This window comes from Hippopotamus amphibius, chromosome 2 (genome assembly GCF_030028045.1).
Source record: "Hippopotamus amphibius kiboko isolate mHipAmp2 chromosome 2, mHipAmp2.hap2, whole genome shotgun sequence".
Taxonomy (NCBI): domain Eukaryota; kingdom Metazoa; phylum Chordata; class Mammalia; order Artiodactyla; family Hippopotamidae; genus Hippopotamus; species Hippopotamus amphibius.
In genome coordinates, this window is record NC_080187.1 from 843414 (window position 1) to 859370 (window position 15957).

At 68.1% G+C, this 15957-nt stretch overlaps 2 protein-coding genes across 9 annotated transcripts; one reads left to right on the plus strand and one right to left on the minus strand.

Annotated features, from left to right (window-relative positions):
* The first annotated feature begins 899 nt into the window (after positions 1-899).
* Positions 900-4607, plus strand: DPP7 (dipeptidyl peptidase 7). Of its 5 annotated transcripts, none has more exons than XM_057725177.1 (13): positions 900-1005; positions 1076-1189; positions 1274-1413; positions 1497-1660; positions 1898-2033; positions 2133-2214; positions 2308-2474; positions 2665-2725; positions 3109-3227; positions 3321-3477; positions 3640-3704; positions 4033-4103; positions 4227-4607. In XM_057725177.1, the coding sequence occupies exons 1-13, from the start codon at positions 918-920 to the stop codon at positions 4360-4362; spliced, it is 1500 nt and encodes a 499-aa protein (XP_057581160.1). In that variant the 5' UTR covers positions 900-917; the 3' UTR covers positions 4363-4607. The 5 variants fall into 5 exon arrangements, with proteins under 5 accessions (XP_057581160.1, XP_057581161.1, XP_057581162.1 ...); XM_057725178.1 differs by having other exon boundaries at positions 907-1005; positions 1916-2033; XM_057725179.1 differs by lacking the exon at positions 2665-2725 and having other exon boundaries at positions 907-1005; positions 2283-2474.
* A 988-nt stretch (positions 4608-5595) lies between these two features.
* MAN1B1 (mannosidase alpha class 1B member 1) lies at positions 5596-15265 on the minus strand. Of its 4 annotated transcripts, none has more exons than XM_057723286.1 (13): positions 15132-15265; positions 14842-14950; positions 14342-14457; positions 12816-12967; positions 12399-12508; positions 11675-11860; positions 10797-10945; positions 10228-10416; positions 9049-9239; positions 8212-8332; positions 7477-7674; positions 7258-7389; positions 5596-6534 (listed from the first exon to the last, which is right to left on the minus strand). In XM_057723286.1, exons 1-13 carry the CDS (start codon positions 15234-15236, stop codon positions 6331-6333), a joined length of 1962 nt encoding a protein of 653 aa, XP_057579269.1. In that variant the 5' UTR covers positions 15237-15265; the 3' UTR covers positions 5596-6330. The 4 variants fall into 4 exon arrangements, with proteins under 4 accessions (XP_057579269.1, XP_057579271.1, XP_057579268.1 ...); XM_057723288.1 differs by having other exon boundaries at positions 12816-12970; XM_057723285.1 differs by having other exon boundaries at positions 14333-14457.
* Between the last annotated feature and the right edge of the window lie 692 nt (positions 15266-15957).

The following is a 15957-nucleotide window of genomic DNA, read 5'->3' on the forward strand; positions in this document are numbered from 1 at the left end:
AGGCCTGGGCAGAGATCAGGGGTCTCAATGGCCAGGGACAGTCTTGGGAGTGAAGGCTGGTGGCTCCCCTTTCCTCTGCTGCCTGGGGCGGGGCCACCTCCCCCAACCTGCTCTGGGCCTGGCTCCCTGCCCTCATCCCCAGCGGGACTGTGGTCCATCCCCACCTGTGCCGAGCAGACCGCCCAGCTCTGCGTGTCCGCCCCTCGCCAGGCCCTGGACTGGCACTGGGGGAGAGGGGGCCCTTCTGCCCTCTGGGTACTGAGGAGCCCGTGAGGGGGCTGGCCTGAGGGGAAGGGCAGAGGGTCCCAGATCCCAGCCTCGTCCTCCTAGCCTTCTCCACCCCCACAGGCTGCCCGAACTCCTGCCTGGGCTCCGAGGCCCCGGCTCGCCTGCCCCGTCCCTGCCCCAGCCACAAAGGCCCTCACTGTCGCTTGGACAGGCTGGGCTCCTTTCTGAGAGCCACTGACCCTCTTCGACAGACCCTGCACCCCTGTCTTTCTAAGGCTCCCTCTCTCCCCCTCAGGGGTTGGTCAGGCAGCGGTCCCCAACCCTGCCCTCGAGTGCGCCCCTCCCCCGGGCCTGCCCACAGGGGACCCGACCCTGGACTTGGCCGTGTGGCCGGGAGGGCTGAATGTGTGCATGGCACGGCGCGCGGGCCTCGGCAGTGGCCATTGGAGGACGGGTTTCTGGGCAGGCACGTCCCCCACCCCAGTGCCAGGCCCTTGAGCCCTCAACCCACTTCCTGTATCCCCATGGTGACCGTCTCCATGGTGACACAGGGGCGCCGGAAGCTTGAGGACCCAGAAGGAAGGACCCGGAAGCCTGGCGGCACTGCTCACAGCCCCGCCCAGGCGGTCACGTGAGGGGTCCCGCTGGTCACGTGATCTCACCCACCTGACCCGAAGCTGCCGGGCAAGATGGACCTGAGCGCCCAGCGGCGGGCGGCCCTGCGCTGGGCCCTGGCCCTGCTGCTGGCGCTGCGACTGCGCAGCCTGGAGGCCGGGGGTGAGTGCCGGCCCGCGGGCCCCCCAGCCCGCTCCCCTGGGTCCCCTCTGCTGAGCGCCGTGCCCTCCAGCCCACAGAGCCGCGGACCCTGACTTCCAGGAGGCCTACTTCGAGCAGCTCCTGGACCACTTCAACTTCGAGAGGTTTGGGAACAAGACCTTCGGCCAGCGGTTCCTGCTGTCGGGTGAGGTGGCCCTGCGGACGGCTCCTGCTGCCGGGTGAGGTGGCCGCCCCTCGCCTCACCCACCCCCTCGCCTCCACCCGACAGAGACGTTCTGGAAGCGGGGCGAGGGGCCCATATTCTTCTACACGGGCAACGAGGGGGACGTGTGGTCCTTCGCCAACAACTCGGGGTTCATCCTGGAGCTGGCGGCGCAGCAGGGGGCCCTGGTCGTCTTTGCTGAGCACGTGGGTACCGGCCGGGGCTGAGGGCGGGGGTGGGGGCCGGACCGGGGGCGCGGGGTCAGTGTTCCCTGGTCGCCTGTCCACAGCGGTACTACGGAAAATCGCTCCCATTCGGCGAGCGGTCCACGTGGCGAGGGTACACGGAGCTGCTGACGGTGGAGCAGGCCCTGGCTGACTTCGCGGAGCTGCTCCGGGTGCTACGGCAGACACTTGGGGCCCAGGACGCCCCCGCCATCGCCTTTGGCGGGAGGTGCGTCCCTGTCTCCTTTCTCTCCTGGAACAAACACTTGTTTGGCCCCGCCCAGAATTCTTGTGGGTCTTAGAAGTGTCGGTTCCTTCGGGGGCACGGCGTGGGCGCCTCTGAGAAGGGAGAGAGGAGGCAGGCGTCGGGGGTGCGTCCCGGTGGGTGAGAGGTTGCTGCCAAGTTGCCCTGGGGCAGGAGGGGGTGGGGTGGGGGACCGCACGTTAACCCTGCACCCCCGCCCAGCTACGGGGGGATGCTCAGCGCCTACATGAGGATCAAGTACCCCCACCTCGTGGCGGGGGCGCTGGCCGCCAGCGCCCCTGTCGTCGCCGTGGCAGGCCTCGGTGACCCCTACCAGTTCTTCCGGGATGTCTCGGCGGTGAGTGAGCCGCAGGCCCCCGGCCACCCCCCTGCCCCCCGCCCCCCGCCCCCCAGGCAGCCCAGGCGGCAGGTGCAGCCACACCCTTCCTTCCTCCAGGACTTTGAGGGCCAGAGTCCCAAGTGTGCCCAGGCCGTGCGGGACGCCTTCCAGCAAATCAAGGACTTGTTCCTACAGGGAGGTGAGGAAGCCGCCCCTGCCTCCCCGCCCCCATCCCCTCTCCCCAGTATGTGCCTGCAGCCTCCACAGGCCCTTGTCCTGCCCCTCCTGGCAGCCTACGACACGGTCAGCCAGGAGTTCGGCACGTGCCAGGCGCTGTCCAGCCCGGAGGACCTGGCCCAGCTCTTCGGGTTCGCCCGCAATGCCTTCACCCTGCTGGCCATGATGGACTACCCGTACCCCACCGACTTCCTGGGGTACCTCCCCGCCAACCCCGTCAAGGCAAGGCATCCTCCCCCGCTGCCGGCCACTGGGGAGGACAGGGTCCTGTGGACGGGGAAGAGCCCGGCTGCCCTGGGGTGGTCAGGGCTGGCCAGCCTTGGGGCCTGGCCCCCACTCTGGGGCCTGGGACCAGGGAAGGGCTCCGAGGGGGGAGGGGGTGGCCGGCTGAGTGCTCTGCTGGCGCCCCCAGGTTGGCTGTGACCGGCTGCTGAGTGAGAGCCAGAGGATCAAGGGGCTCCGATCACTGGCCGGTGCGTCTGCCCACCTGCCCAGACCGGCGCCGAGCTGAGGGGCCCCGTGTTGGTGTGGGCGCGGGTGGGCGGCAGCCAGCGAGGGCAGTGTGGGGCAGGGAGCACAGAAGCCTGCGCTCGGCCTTTGAGGGGAGGATGTGGCCACCCCCCTTGTGGCCAGCCTGGGGAGTGCAGCTCCGAGGGCCTCTGGAAGGACCCTGGTGCAAAGGGCAGCACAGCCCACCCCAACCCCCCAAGTGGGCTGACCCAGCGGCCCTCAGCAGCCAGGGCGGGAGCGGACAGTTCGGACCCCAGCCACCCCACTCCTCACCGGGCCCACAGGACCCCTCTAAGGGGGCAGCATGTGTGTCCAGGCACCCAGCCCCGGCACCCCTCTCCCCCAGGGCTGGTGTACAATGCCTCGAGCACAAGGCCCTGCTATGACATCTACCTGCAGTACCAGCCCTGTGCGGACCCCACGGGCTGCGGCTTGGGCCCTGACGCCAAGGCCTGGGACTACCAGGTATGGGGACGGAGGGCCTGGCACTGCCGGCTGTGGGTTGCTGCACGTGCTGTCCTGGCCCCCCAGCCTGACCGTTGTGCGGGTGTCCTGCAGGCCTGCACTGAGATCAACCTGACGTTTTCCAGCAACAACGTGTCGGACATCTTCCCTGACCTGCCTTTCACTGAAGCCCTGCGCCAGCAGTATTGCCTGGACACGTGGGGCGTGTGGCCCCGGCGGGACTGGCTGCAGACCAGCTTTGGGGGGGGCGGTAAGGCCCAAGGCAGGGCTGGGGGCAGCCTCTTTCCCCCTGCACTGAGCTGGCTCTGTTTCCCACACTCCAGGGATACATCTGGAGTCTGATCCAGTCCCTGGGTCACAAATTGGGGGGGCCCCACCCAGTCCCCACCACTGCTTGCTCTGTCCCTTTCAGACCTCAGAGCTGCCAGCAACATCATCTTCTCCAACGGTGACCTGGACCCCTGGGCAGGGGGAGGGGTGAGTCATGGCTGGGAAGTCCCTGCCCCTGTGTGGGTCCTATTGCTCTTTTGCTCTGGACCTCCTGTTTTTGGTCCAATCTCCATTGATTCCTCCTCTCCCTTTGTTGGTTCTATTCCTCACTTCTTATGGTAACCTGACAACTGGCTCATTCATCTTCACCTTTCATTTCTAATGGGACCATTCAAGGCTATGCAGTCACCTCAAGCTACTGCTTTAACTGCACCCCTCAAGCTGGGGCATGCAGCCATCCAACAGGTTGTGCTGGGAGGCTGAGGCCCAGAGCACACTGTGTACCCCTGACACGGAGGCTCCTTCCACGATACAGATTCAGAGCAACCTGAGTGCGGCAGTCCTCGCCATCACCATCCACGGGGCAGCACATCACCTGGACCTCAGGTGCGGTTCTGCCCGGGGAGGGGGCGCAGTGCCTGGCCTGGGCCAACGGCTGGACGTGGGGGAGGGTGGTGTGAGGCTCAGGCCTGCCAGCCCTGCTGAGTGCTCCCTGTGCCCACTCCTCAGAGCATCCCACCCAGCAGACCCTGACTCTGTCGTGGAGGCGCGCAGGCTAGAGGCCACCCTCATCAGCAAGTGGGTGGAGGCAGCCAGGCACGAGCAGCAGCTGCAGCCGGCACAGCACGAGGGGCTCAGAGGCTGAGGGCTGCTCCCTCAGGAGGACCGGGGGGACTTGCTGGGAGCCTGAGGAGCGTCAGGGAGAAGTCGGGGAGGAGCTCGGCTGGGGGGAGGGGTGCGGGGGGGGGCAGGGCCTTGCCTGAGGGAAGCTGGAGAAACACTGCTGGCCTGTCAGGCACATCCTGACCCATCTGGTCTGAGGCCTGGGACACAGTGAAGATGCTCACACCATCTCCTAAACTCAGCTGTTAATAAAATCCTCAGTTCCCATATACAGTCTTGAGTGACGGGGGACGCTGGCCTTTCCTGCGGCAGGCAATCTGCGACACCATAAGAGCCCACCCCAGCGATTCTGCACCTCCCTTCTCAGCTGTCCCCTTCATCCTCTTCATCCCCAACCACTGCAGTGTCTGCAGAGCTCTGCATCCCTCAAGTCCACCTGCTTGGGGCCAGACCTGGGTGAGGGGTGGGGTCTGCTTCACTCGGTGACTCAGGCCCGCTGGGCAGCAGACCACTGAGTGGGCACCCTGCTGTCCCAGGTCCCACACCTACCACGGCCCAAGGGGCTCCCAGGCTGGTAGCAGGCCAGAAGGGGAATAGTGACAGGGAGTACAGCACACCTTCCAGCTGGGAGACCTGCCAGGCAGACGGACATGGCCACAGCCACAAAGGGCAGGGCGAGAAGCCAATGCAGAGACAGGTGTCACACACCTGCGCACAGACGGTGCGGGGCCCGTGGGTAAGTGGAGGACGGCGGCCCCACAAGACGCACACGGAAGGCGCCAGGCCCTGCCTGCCTGACCCTGGGGCCGGTGCCTGTGCAGAGGCTTCTCGGAACAAGAATCACGTCTCCTCAAGCGGAACACAGAGAAAGGGCTGGCCTGTCCTACAAGGTCACTGGGATCTGGGGCCAGTCCAGATCCAGGGTTCTGGCTTCTCTCTGGAAAACCACCCAGGGTCAGGTCAGTCCTAAGGCACAGGCGCTGCCTGCTAAAGAAAAGGTACAAGACAGGACAACCATGCACCCTGAGAAGCCCCAGGCATGGACACCTCCAGACACCAGGGAAGCAGGCAGAGCACCGGGAGCCCGCCCTGCCCACTGGCACCTGCAACCAGCACGGGCACATCCTCACCCCCAACACTTTCAATCTACCTCCAAAGACAGAGACAAAGCTGGCTCTGGACACAGGGCAGACCTGACCCCCAGCCCACGTGCCACACCGGCGCTTCAGGAAACATACGTAGGGAATACCAGTTGGAACAAATGTACTTTTATCCCGACTGAAAAGTCCATCTATTTGGCTGGCCCGGGAGCAGGTGAACTGGCCTGCCCAGCCCCGCCCAGCCCCTGCAAAGGCAGGGGGAGGATCCCTGAGTCCAATGTGTAAACACCACAGTCAGCCAGGGGCCCGATCCCCGTGAGCGCACGGGTGCCCCGAGACCTCCGGATCAGGGCGTGTGGACAGGCTGTGAGGCCCCGAGGCTGAGCTGCACCCGGGCCGTCCCCTCAGCTCCTGTCTCTGATCACATCATGGGCTCTGGGGACCCCGAGTGGCCTGGGACCACCAGGGGGCCCGGGACCCCTAGGAGGCCCTGCATGACCAGCAGGCAGGTCTTCAGGCTTCAGGAATGTAGTCGTGATGGGATTTTCTCAGGAAGAAGCAAGAGGCTCCCCGGGTGGACGGGACCTCCCCGAATCACAGCGCTGATTTATTCCTAGTTGTTCCTAACCGTGTCCCGACGAGAACCAGGCAAGGAGCCCGGGACCAGCGGCAGAACACCGGTGCCCAGCGGCCACCCTGAGCAGCGAGGCCCCGAGACGTCCTGGCCCGGTCGCCCACGGGTCTCTGTCATCGGCCCGGCCTAGAGCACGTCCGGCCAGCTGGGTGAACCCTGCACAGCCAAGCTCAGGGCCTTGGTCCTGCCGACAGGCACTCTCTCTGACAGGACGCGTCGGTTCCCCGGGCGGCACCCCCCTGGGAGCCATCCCACCCTAGGCGGGGGCCCAGATGGGCAGGGGGTGAGCCTCTGTGTTGAACACGTAGGTGTCCAGGCTGAGCAGGTCCGGGTCGTCGGAGAAGAGCAGGTACAGGTACTTGAGCGTCTCCCCCAGAAAGAAGCTCTCCATCTTGTCCCTGGGCTGGGGGTTGTGGGGGTCCTGCACGTTGCTGATGGAAGAGTAGCCGCCCGAAGGGACCTGCACGAGCGCCGAGGCCACAGTGTCACAAGGCAGGCTCAGCCTTCTCGAGAGCTGCCAGCCGGAGGCACCCTCCGGCGCCCCCTGCCCCACCGCACCACACGCGGCCTCCCAGGGCAGGGTCTGGGGAGGGGAGGACACCAAGGCCCACGAGGGGACCGGCCGCCCTGGAGTTCAGCGGCGCGTCCTCCAGAGACCGCCTGGGGGATGCCAGCAGCCCTCAAGTGACCGGAGAAAAGTGCCACCTCCAGGACCTGTGCAGGCCTTGAAAAGGCCCTGAGGTCACCCGCCACCACCTCGCCTGCCACAGGGCACAGGTCAAGTCTCCGATCTGCCGGTGCGGGCGGCGGGCCCTGGGCGGGGTAGGACCTTCCCTGAGCCGTGGCCTTGGCTGTTGAGTCAGGCGGCTGGGCCTGAACACGGCAGGGCAGGGTGGGGGTGTGCAGAGGAGTTGGGTGGGGGGTGTGTGGGTGTCACAGCATCCGCCCTGGGGAGCAGCAGGCCAGAGGTCACCCTGGGTGGAAAAGTGTTGCCCAGGCCACACGGACGACCCAGGAGGGACACGCTCTGTGCCTCTCAGGCCACTGCAGGGACCCTCCCCACCCAGGCTGGCCCCCAACACAGGAAAGAGGGATGCCCCGGCCCCCTGGAGCCCGGGTCCTGTGCGCCCTGACCCTTGAGGGCGGCCCGGCAGTGGGGCCCGCACGGCGGGCGGGCGCTCACCCTCGTGTGCGTGTTGAAGCTGAGCAGGATCTCCCAGCCCCAGTCCTGGTACTTGCGGTCGCCCGTGAGGCGGTGCAGGTAGAACAGGCTCTCCACCGTCTCGGGCCGCAGCAGGTTGTGTCTGTCGCCCGCCTGGGGAGGAGCACAGGCTCAGGATTAGCCGCGCCTCTCGCCCTACCCCCCCGAACCCCGCCGGCCTCCGGCCCCAGGATGGCTCACCTTGACCTGCACGTCCTTATGGGACTTCTCGGGGTGCAGGTTGAAGTGCGCGATTTCGGGGCTCAGCCCCGTCTCCATCTGACGGTTCATCTGGTAGCAGGTGTCCATGAGCGCCCGGGCCAGCTCCATGTGGTCGGCAGGCAGGCCGTGGTGGGCGCCCAGAGCCAGCGTCCCCGGCAGGAAGCACACCAGGTGGTCCTGAGATCAGAGGGGCGCCTCACCACCACGGGCCTGCAGCCTCCCGGGCTCCTCCGGGGCCCAGCGCGAGCAGGCCTCCCACGTCCCCCGCAGCCAACAGGCCTGGGTGCCAGCAGGGCTCCGAGAGGAACTGAACCGCAGGCCACGCACGGAGCGTCCCACACAGGTACGGGAGACTGTGCTGTAAGGACCCCGTCTCCTGGGGAACAGAGCCGCGTCTCCCCAGTGCCCTGCCCCACTCGACCAGGGAGCACCAGCTGCAGGAGCGCAGGAGGTGGGGGGAGCCAGGAAGGGGGTTCCCCTGGAGCAGGCAAGGGGCCCTGGGGGGAGGAGGGGGCTCTGGGGAAGGGGCCCCAACACCCCACAGACCTCTGCTCCCCCGGCCACCACGGGACCGCCGAGGCCACGCAGCCCACGTCCACCCGTGACAGCACACGGTTCCCTCTAACGTGTGACTCTCGGAGCCGGCAGACATCAAGGATGAAGGGGGGGCCCCAGAGCCCCTCCCAGGCCGTGTCACAGCCCGCTGCTGCTCACCATTTTGGCGCTGAATCGGCCGTGGGCGAGTTCCCCCACGAAGGTCAGCTTCCCGGGTTCAGATCTGCGCAGCAGGTGTTTTTTGATGCCCTCCACGGCCTCGAGGTAGTCCTCCAGCAGCCTGTGCAGACCAGCAGGGCTCTGTGCTCGGGACAGGTGGGTGCACAGCCCCCAGCGTTCGTGGACGTGGCTCAACCCTGAGCTCCCGTCCCCATTCCCGTGGCTGTGAGGCCTGACCCTCTCTGGAGTGGCACCCCGCCCGTCTCAGCACGGAGGCCCCGTGGAGGTGGCCTTCTGTTGCCTCCACGGCCCCAAGGCACCACTGGAGCCCATCCTCTGCCAAGCCCCAGGCCCCAACACGCCCACCGCGGTTCTCTGAACCAGCCGGCAGGCTCCCCAGTTGGTGACACCCTCGTCTCACCCACGGCGACAGCCTGGAGCTGCCCCCAGCCCTCGATTCTAGGTCACAGCCACCCCCGGGCTTGGGGCTTGAGACTTGAGGGGATCCCAGGGCCCTCGTGAGGTTTTATCCCCATTTCCCAAACTGGACAAGGAGCGACTGGGCCGCTCTCCGGGAAAGGGTGAGTGTTCCGTGTCAAGGCTCTGAGCGCAAGGAAGACGGGACAGCCCTGGCCGCCTCCCGGCGGGAGCAGACGGGCAGAGCAGCTGCCACGACCCCGAGGAAGACCGCGGCCGCCCGGCGCCGATGAGCCGTGGACCCCCGTGGCCGCCCGGCTCCGCACAGGCCCGGAGGGGCCCCGGGCAGGCGCAGCTGCCGAAGGTTCCCGCCACCCCGAGCGCTGGGGGCCGCCCCGAAGGCAGAGAAACGGGCCTCACTGCGTCTCCTCCTTGCCGCCCTGGACCCACTGCTTCAGCAGGTACTCGTAGTAGCTGTCGGCCCTGGCGCCCAGAGTGAACACGCCCAGGTGGGTGAAGAGGCCGCTGCTGGTGCTGATGAACATGGGCACCAGCCCGTCCTTCTTGCCCCGCAGCGCGTGCACGTGCCTCGTCACCTCCTCCACCGCCTCCTGCGCACACGAGGGGCGGGCGCTGAGCGGCGGCTGCAGGGGGGCCGGCCTCCTCCAGACGCGGCCGCCTCGACGGGCCCGACCTCGGGGTGAAGCGACCCCCGTGACGGCGCTCAGCCCCCTCCTGCAGGGACGTCTTAGGACCGAGTGGCCAACATAGCGCGACTGTGTCCTGACGACACAGCGGCACACGGCCCCTTCTGTCCGGTAACAGGCAGAGGCCCCGACGACACACTTCTGTGCACACAGAGCCCAGCGTGCACGTGGAAGACACACAACAAACAGTTACAAAAGCCAAATCCGACAAGACACACTCACTAGGAGGTACGCGTGCCGCCCAGACAGCAGAGGGAGGTGGGTGCCGGGCTGGACCCAGACAGGAGCCCGGCTGTCAGGATGCCCGTGGCACACGGTCCAAAGCTCAGCAGGTGACCGGCCAGACACGCGGTCCACCCACCCTCCGAGGCCTGTCTGGGCTCGGAGAGGAAGGACCCTGAGCAACCCCGCAACCCCGAGGGCATCGTGGTCCCTCGACACCCAGATGCAGCCACTACAGGAGGCAGGGGAACCGTCCGGGCTGGAGACCGAGCCAGAGCCCCGTCCGTGTGCAGCTGCCGAGGAGGCGTCGGAGGAGAGTGTGGGGACCCCAGCGTGGGGGGGGAACGCTCTGTATTCACGTGACAATCCTGGTCACAAACACGCAAGCACACTCAACGTGCACGTAAGAACACTGGATCTCTCGACGTATAAACTAAACGTCAACTGACAACAAAAGATCTGAGAAAAGCTGACAGAATGAAGTCAACCTTAGAGAACGACCCACGAGCAGAGATGGTCCACAGCGGGGCCCTGCCCGAGGTGGGCGAGCAGACACCGCTGCAGGCGCTACACGGACGTCAGCCCTCCGTCCACGTGACGTGCCGGCCCCACCACCAGCAGGAGCCACGCGGGCAACTCCGCTGCCGCCAGAAGCACAGTCCCTGCGTACCTGGAACCTCTTATCTCCCGTGAGACGCGTGAGCTCTCGGAACTCCAGCTGAATGCTCGTCACCTCGGCCACCGTGCTGTCCGACGTCCAGCGGGGCGGGTGGGCAGCTCCCGTGCCGATGTTCACGTCGGAGTACGGGACCTTCGAGGGTGTCTGGAACGCAGGCAGTAAGCGCCTCCCCAAATCCTCCTGCCACACACCACGGCGGTGAGTCAGCGCCTCCGGTCCCACCGCGGCCTGGCTCCACGGCACCACCCCAACCCGTCACCCGTCTGCGTCTAATCCAGTGCAGAGACACGACTGTGCTGGCTTCGGGGGCCCCAGCCCTGAACAGCTGCCAACACTGAGCTGGGCCCGACCAGCCCCGGATGACCTTGCCTGCAGGCGGCAGGGCTGGCGACGGGGCCGCTGCAGCCACGCACGGGTACGGAGACAGACTCAAGGACGTGGGAGGAGAGCACTGGAAGCAAACGCCCCCACCCTGATCCCACGAGAAAAGGGTCCGCTGTGGAGCGCCCAAGACCCCAGCCCCCCCAGGACGCGAGCCGACCTCGGGCCGGGACACTCACGGCCTTCTTCAGGAAGAGGGCGTCCCCGGACAGGTGGAAGGCACTCAGAAGCCCCCCCAGGATGCGGATCGTGCTCTCAAACAGGTTGACGTCCACGTTTTTCTGAAACGATAACCTCTTGGACACCCACTTCCTGGCTTCTTCAAACTCTACCACGTGAAACAGCAGAGGTACAGGAACAAATCAATAGCTCCAGCGCTTCCCTGACCCCTCGCTCCCTCTGAGGCTACGGGCATCCCTGCAGGGTTCCAACGTCACTTCCTAGTGCAATGCGGGGGGGGGGGGGGCGCGCGGGGGACCCCAAAGTCTTCCAATTCCACAGAAAAAACGGAGCCACCGTGCAGCTGGGGAAAGGCCGTGCAGCGTCAGGCCACGTCTCCACAATCAAAGCCACGCTACAAAGGACCACGAGGGTAAGTGGGTGCCAGGCGGTCCTTAGCCCTTCAAGGCAGATGCTTAAAATGCCAGTTTAGGAACACCTAAAGACACATCATCCCAACTCAGCCCCGTCTGCGTGGCACGAGGGTGTTAGGGAGAGATTCGGGGTGCTGGCGGCTCTGCTGGAGCACGTGTCACCTCCCACCACAGCGCCCCTCCCCACGTGAAAAGAAACATGAGCTGGAAGCGGCCCCAGATGGCCACCCACGGCTCTCGGCTCTCGCCAGGAGGCGCAGGGGACGCCTGCCCTGATATCCTGGGGGCGCCTGGACGTGAGGGGACAGAGGAACTGCCCATGGCCAGCACGGCCACCCTGGCGCCCAGGACGAGGGGAGGCGCACCCCAGCAGGACACGGCGCGTGGACACACCCAAGGCCCGGTGCGATCGGCCCGAGGGTCAGGCACGAGAGCTTAGCCCCAGGCCAGGGGTGAGCAGATACCTTTCTTCAGACCCAAAATCCACATGGTGTCCAGGGCGTCGATCAGCGTGAGCCCGAGGCCGAACCACTCGCTGAAGGACTTGGACACCGGCTTCAGCTCGTCGTGGCCCCAGGCGAACTTGCGGTACCCGGCCCACGCGTGGCGGAAGGCTTCGACGACGGCCTGCTGGCGCTCGTTCTGCGATGCTGCGAGGAGGGCAGTGGGTGTGGCTGCCTGGACAAGCTGTCCTGCGGCCCCACGGCGAGTGAGGCTGATGTGGGGCACCGTGGGCCGCGGGCAAGGTCCCAACTGGACCCGCCGCCTGGCCCGGGCCCATCTGCCTCCACCAGGACCCGGCGGGGCCCACCCTCCTGGGCGCAGGGACACAGATCAGAGGCCGCGGGACCTGTACGGCTGCGCTGTGCGGTCCGGTTTGGGGACATCAAATGTCACGGGCCCTGGTGATCTGGACAAGAACACCTCGCCTGGCGGTGCGCGAGTCCTGTCCGATCCGCTGCGGCCACTTCCAAAGGCAGCAAAACGGGGAGCGGACACCGCCAAGGCCGCTCGGACACTTCCCCAGGTGCCCTCAGGGCGTGGCCAGAGGCGGCTTCTCGCCACACGTAGGGGGACCACGCACACACACGGGGCGACCGCGCAGAACACGCGTGTCCACGGCTCCGCCACACCCCCCTCCCTCAGAGCGCCCAGGGGAGGCCCGAGAAGGACCAGGTGGGACCTTACCTGGAGAGTTCTGCATCCTCTGGGCCTGTGGGGGAGGCCTAGGGGGCACCTCTGCCTTTCTCGACGGGAGCTGGGTGGTCTGCTCCGGCTCAGTCTCTGCGCCCCTCCAGCTGGAGGAAGAGGAGGGAGAGCGCTCAGAGCTGGGCCAGAGCTGCTGATGCCCCCAGGCCGCCACCCAGCTGGGGCTCAGACTCGCCCACCACGCGGAGGACCCGGAGGCCACGAGCGAGCCGGGCACCCCTCCCCTCCTCCCCGCCCGTAGTCCCCACGGGACACACGCTGTCTGGGAAGAAGGAAAACGCGTGTGAGGGATCAAGCTGGTTCTCTTCGTTTTCAGGAAAAGAAACACCAAAGAGACAGAGAGGCAGAAAGCCCCTGGGGTCCCACGTGCACGCATGACTGCCCTGCCGCCGGCACCTGCCGCCGTTCCTCGGCGCCGTGTCTTCCCGGCGGGCCTCGCCTGCCGCCTCCGCCCTCCCCTGCGCCGCTTCTGGCTGCCTCTCCTTGACGTCTCCCTCGGGGGCTCGCATCTGCAGGTTGGGTGGTCCCCGCCGCACATGCCTTGGAGGCTTCTGGACAGAGACGAGGGCCACGCGTGAAATGGTCCCATCGTCCACCTGGGACGCTGCCCCCCGTCAGACCCGGCGCGTGCAGGGAGCGCTGCGGGCTGGCTGGCAGCTGCCGCTTCCCAGAGGAAAGGGTTTTCGTTGTTCCTGTGATACGCCGCTTTGGGAGGAGCCCCTTCCTTGCCAGCTGCTGGCCTGACGACCCAGAGGGACGCTCTGCCATCGGGCGTGGGCGGCCCTGGACACACGTTTCTGGGTGAGGGGACCTGAGGGCAGCGGGGCAGGACTCCCGCCACCACGTCCCCAGGGAGGGTGCCGCAGACAGCACTGTCGCAGGCCTGCACCCCGACTCCCCACCTCCGTCCTCAGAAGGCGGAAGGTGGGGGCAGAGGTGGCAGGCCCGTGACCAAGCGCTGTGGGGAGGGCAGCGCGCCTCCTGGCTCCCGGCCAGTCCTCCGCAGCGCGAGCAAGCGGCAGCCCCTGCAGGACACGAGCACGCCGCCTCGCACACAGGAACGTCTCTGCCTTCCAGCGTCCGCGGAAACCTTGGTGGAGGATCCGTGAACACAGCCTCCTTCCCAGCATTCACACCCCACCGGGCCGGGCCCCCTGGGTCAAGAGAGCGGTCTGGCCCAAACTAGCGCGTTGCTGACGCAAGTCCTGGGGGCGAGTGCTGGCGTCTCACGTGTTGACAGCGGCCTCCTGTCTCTACCCCGGGCAGCCCTGTGGGGGTGTGAGGCCAGCACCTGCCCCACGATCCCCTCCCTGGGGGGATCTCGGCCCACATGGACACCCCAACCCGCAGTGGAGGCTGTCCCCAGGTGCAGAGCACCCCGGGTTCTCAACGCCCGTTCCCCCTTGAGCCATCTCCCTCTGCAGGGGACTTGCCCTGGCTCTCTGGCTGCCCCCACCGCCCTCTGGTCTACACGTGCTCTCCCCACCCCAGCGGGGAAGGCTGGGGGCGCCCCAGCACCAGGCCTCGCCCCTTCCTCCACGCTTTCTGGACCACAGGCACCCCGCACCCGCGCCCCCCCCAAACCTCTGTCCCGCCCCGCTCTCACGTTCGGGGCCCCCGCAGCTCCGCCTGGGCAGGCCCAGTGGAGCGCCCGCCTCGGCGTCAAGAGCCGGTGGCTCCTAGAGAAAGGGGATGGGACCCGGCACGGCCGACGTGCCAGGGGAGCGAAGTACAGCCTGTCCCTCCTCCTCTCCCCACAGCTCCTCCGCTCCACCAGCCCAGAGAAAGGAGTGTGAGGTCAGAACCGCAAACCGATGACGAGAAGCAGACTTCTTCCCAGTCTGCCCGGAACGGCCCGAGCCGTCCCCAGCTGCTTGCGGCCCGGCCCGGGGCCCGCGCCACCTACCGCTTACCCAGCGCACCTGAGGGGACGCCCCCGCCGAGGCCTCCGGGTTATCCGCGGCTCTCCGAGGAGCTGGCAAGACGGGGGCATGGGCTGGCCTCATCCTCTGCCCTTCTGCCGACCTGCCGGCCACGGCTAAACAGGAGAGCCGACGTCACCGGCGAGCCCGCGGCGAGCCCGGGAGGACCTTCAGAGCGCGCGCGGGGCAGCGGCCAGGGGGCTCTCGCCCCACGGAGAAGGCCGCGTGGGGCCTCCGGGAAGCGCAGCGCGAGCACTTCAGGAAAGGCCAAAGGGCATGGAACCCTCGCCAGAGCCCCGGGCAGCCTCTGGCCTCATCCCCGCCCGCAACCCAGATGCGCGGCGTCTCCACGCTCCACCTCCCGAAGGGCCCCCGGCGGCTCCCGCCTTCCCTCCTCAGGGACACTCCCCGGAGAGACGCGGCGGGGACCCGCGCCTCCTGCCGGCGCCCCGCCCGGCCCCGGGCCCCCGGGGACCCCGGCGCGGCCGCGGCGCTGGTACCTGTCCACTCGTCGGCCACGCGGACGTAGGACAGGAGGCCGCAGAGCCCCAGAAAGGCCACCAGGACGAGGACCACGTTGCGCTGCAGCCGCGACAGCTGCTTCCACCTCTAAGGGGGGCACAGACGGCGACAGCGGGCGCTGCAGAGCGCGCGGCGGGAACCCTCGCCCCGCAGCCCCCACCCGAGGACGCACGGCCCCGCGGAGGATGCCCGGCCGCCCCGCAGCCCCCGCACCGCGCCCGCGCCCGCGCCCCGGAGGCCCCCGCCCGGCCGCCCGCCCGCCGCTCACCCGCCAGCACGAGCGCCGCCTCAGGGCCTGGCCGCCGTCGTAGCTCCGGCCGGGGCTCAGCGTCACCGAGATGAAGTCCCGACGCGGCGGCGGCGGCGGGTACATGACCGCGGCGGCGCCCCGGGCGCCCTCGCCTCTCGGCGGTGTCAGGAGGCCCGGCTCCGAGCGGGGCCGGGAGGCCTGCGGGGCCGACTCCGGCGGGCGGCCATCGCGCCGCCGTCCCCTCCCCGCCCATCGCGCGGCTCCGCCAATGCGCCTCTGCCGCGCCCTCGGAGGGCCAGTGCGCCTGCGCGCGCCGTCGCCGCTGCGGCGTGCGGCCCCACGTCCTGCGGCGCCTGCCTGCCCGCCCCGCCGCGCGTGCGCGGCGCCCCCACGGCCTCCAGGCCCGCGCCTGCGCGTATCTGCCCCAGGGGGCCGCGCCGCCGGCCGGACTTCCGCTCCAGCGCGGCGGCTGGGGTTTCCTGGCGGCGCGACCCCGCGCGTCTCCGCAGGGCCCGCGGGCGGTGGGGCGCGGCCGGGCCTTCTCGGGGCGGCGCTGACGCCGGGCAGGGGTCCCGCCGCCGCGCCGCGTGGGCGGGGCGCCCCTCCGGCCGGGACCCCGGGTCTGCCCTGCGCCCCCCGCCCCCGCCGGGGCCTGGGGGGGCCGGGGGCGCACGCAGGCCCCGCGGCAGAGGCGCTGGGAGTTCCGTCCGCCTTCAAAGGAGCCGGCCATGGAATCAGCGAAATGGGTGTTTTCAGGGAAGGGAGAGGAACCGCAGTTGAGGATGTGCGAATATAGCACATGATAGTCATGTGCAGAGACCAGGGGAGGGGACGTTACTTTACG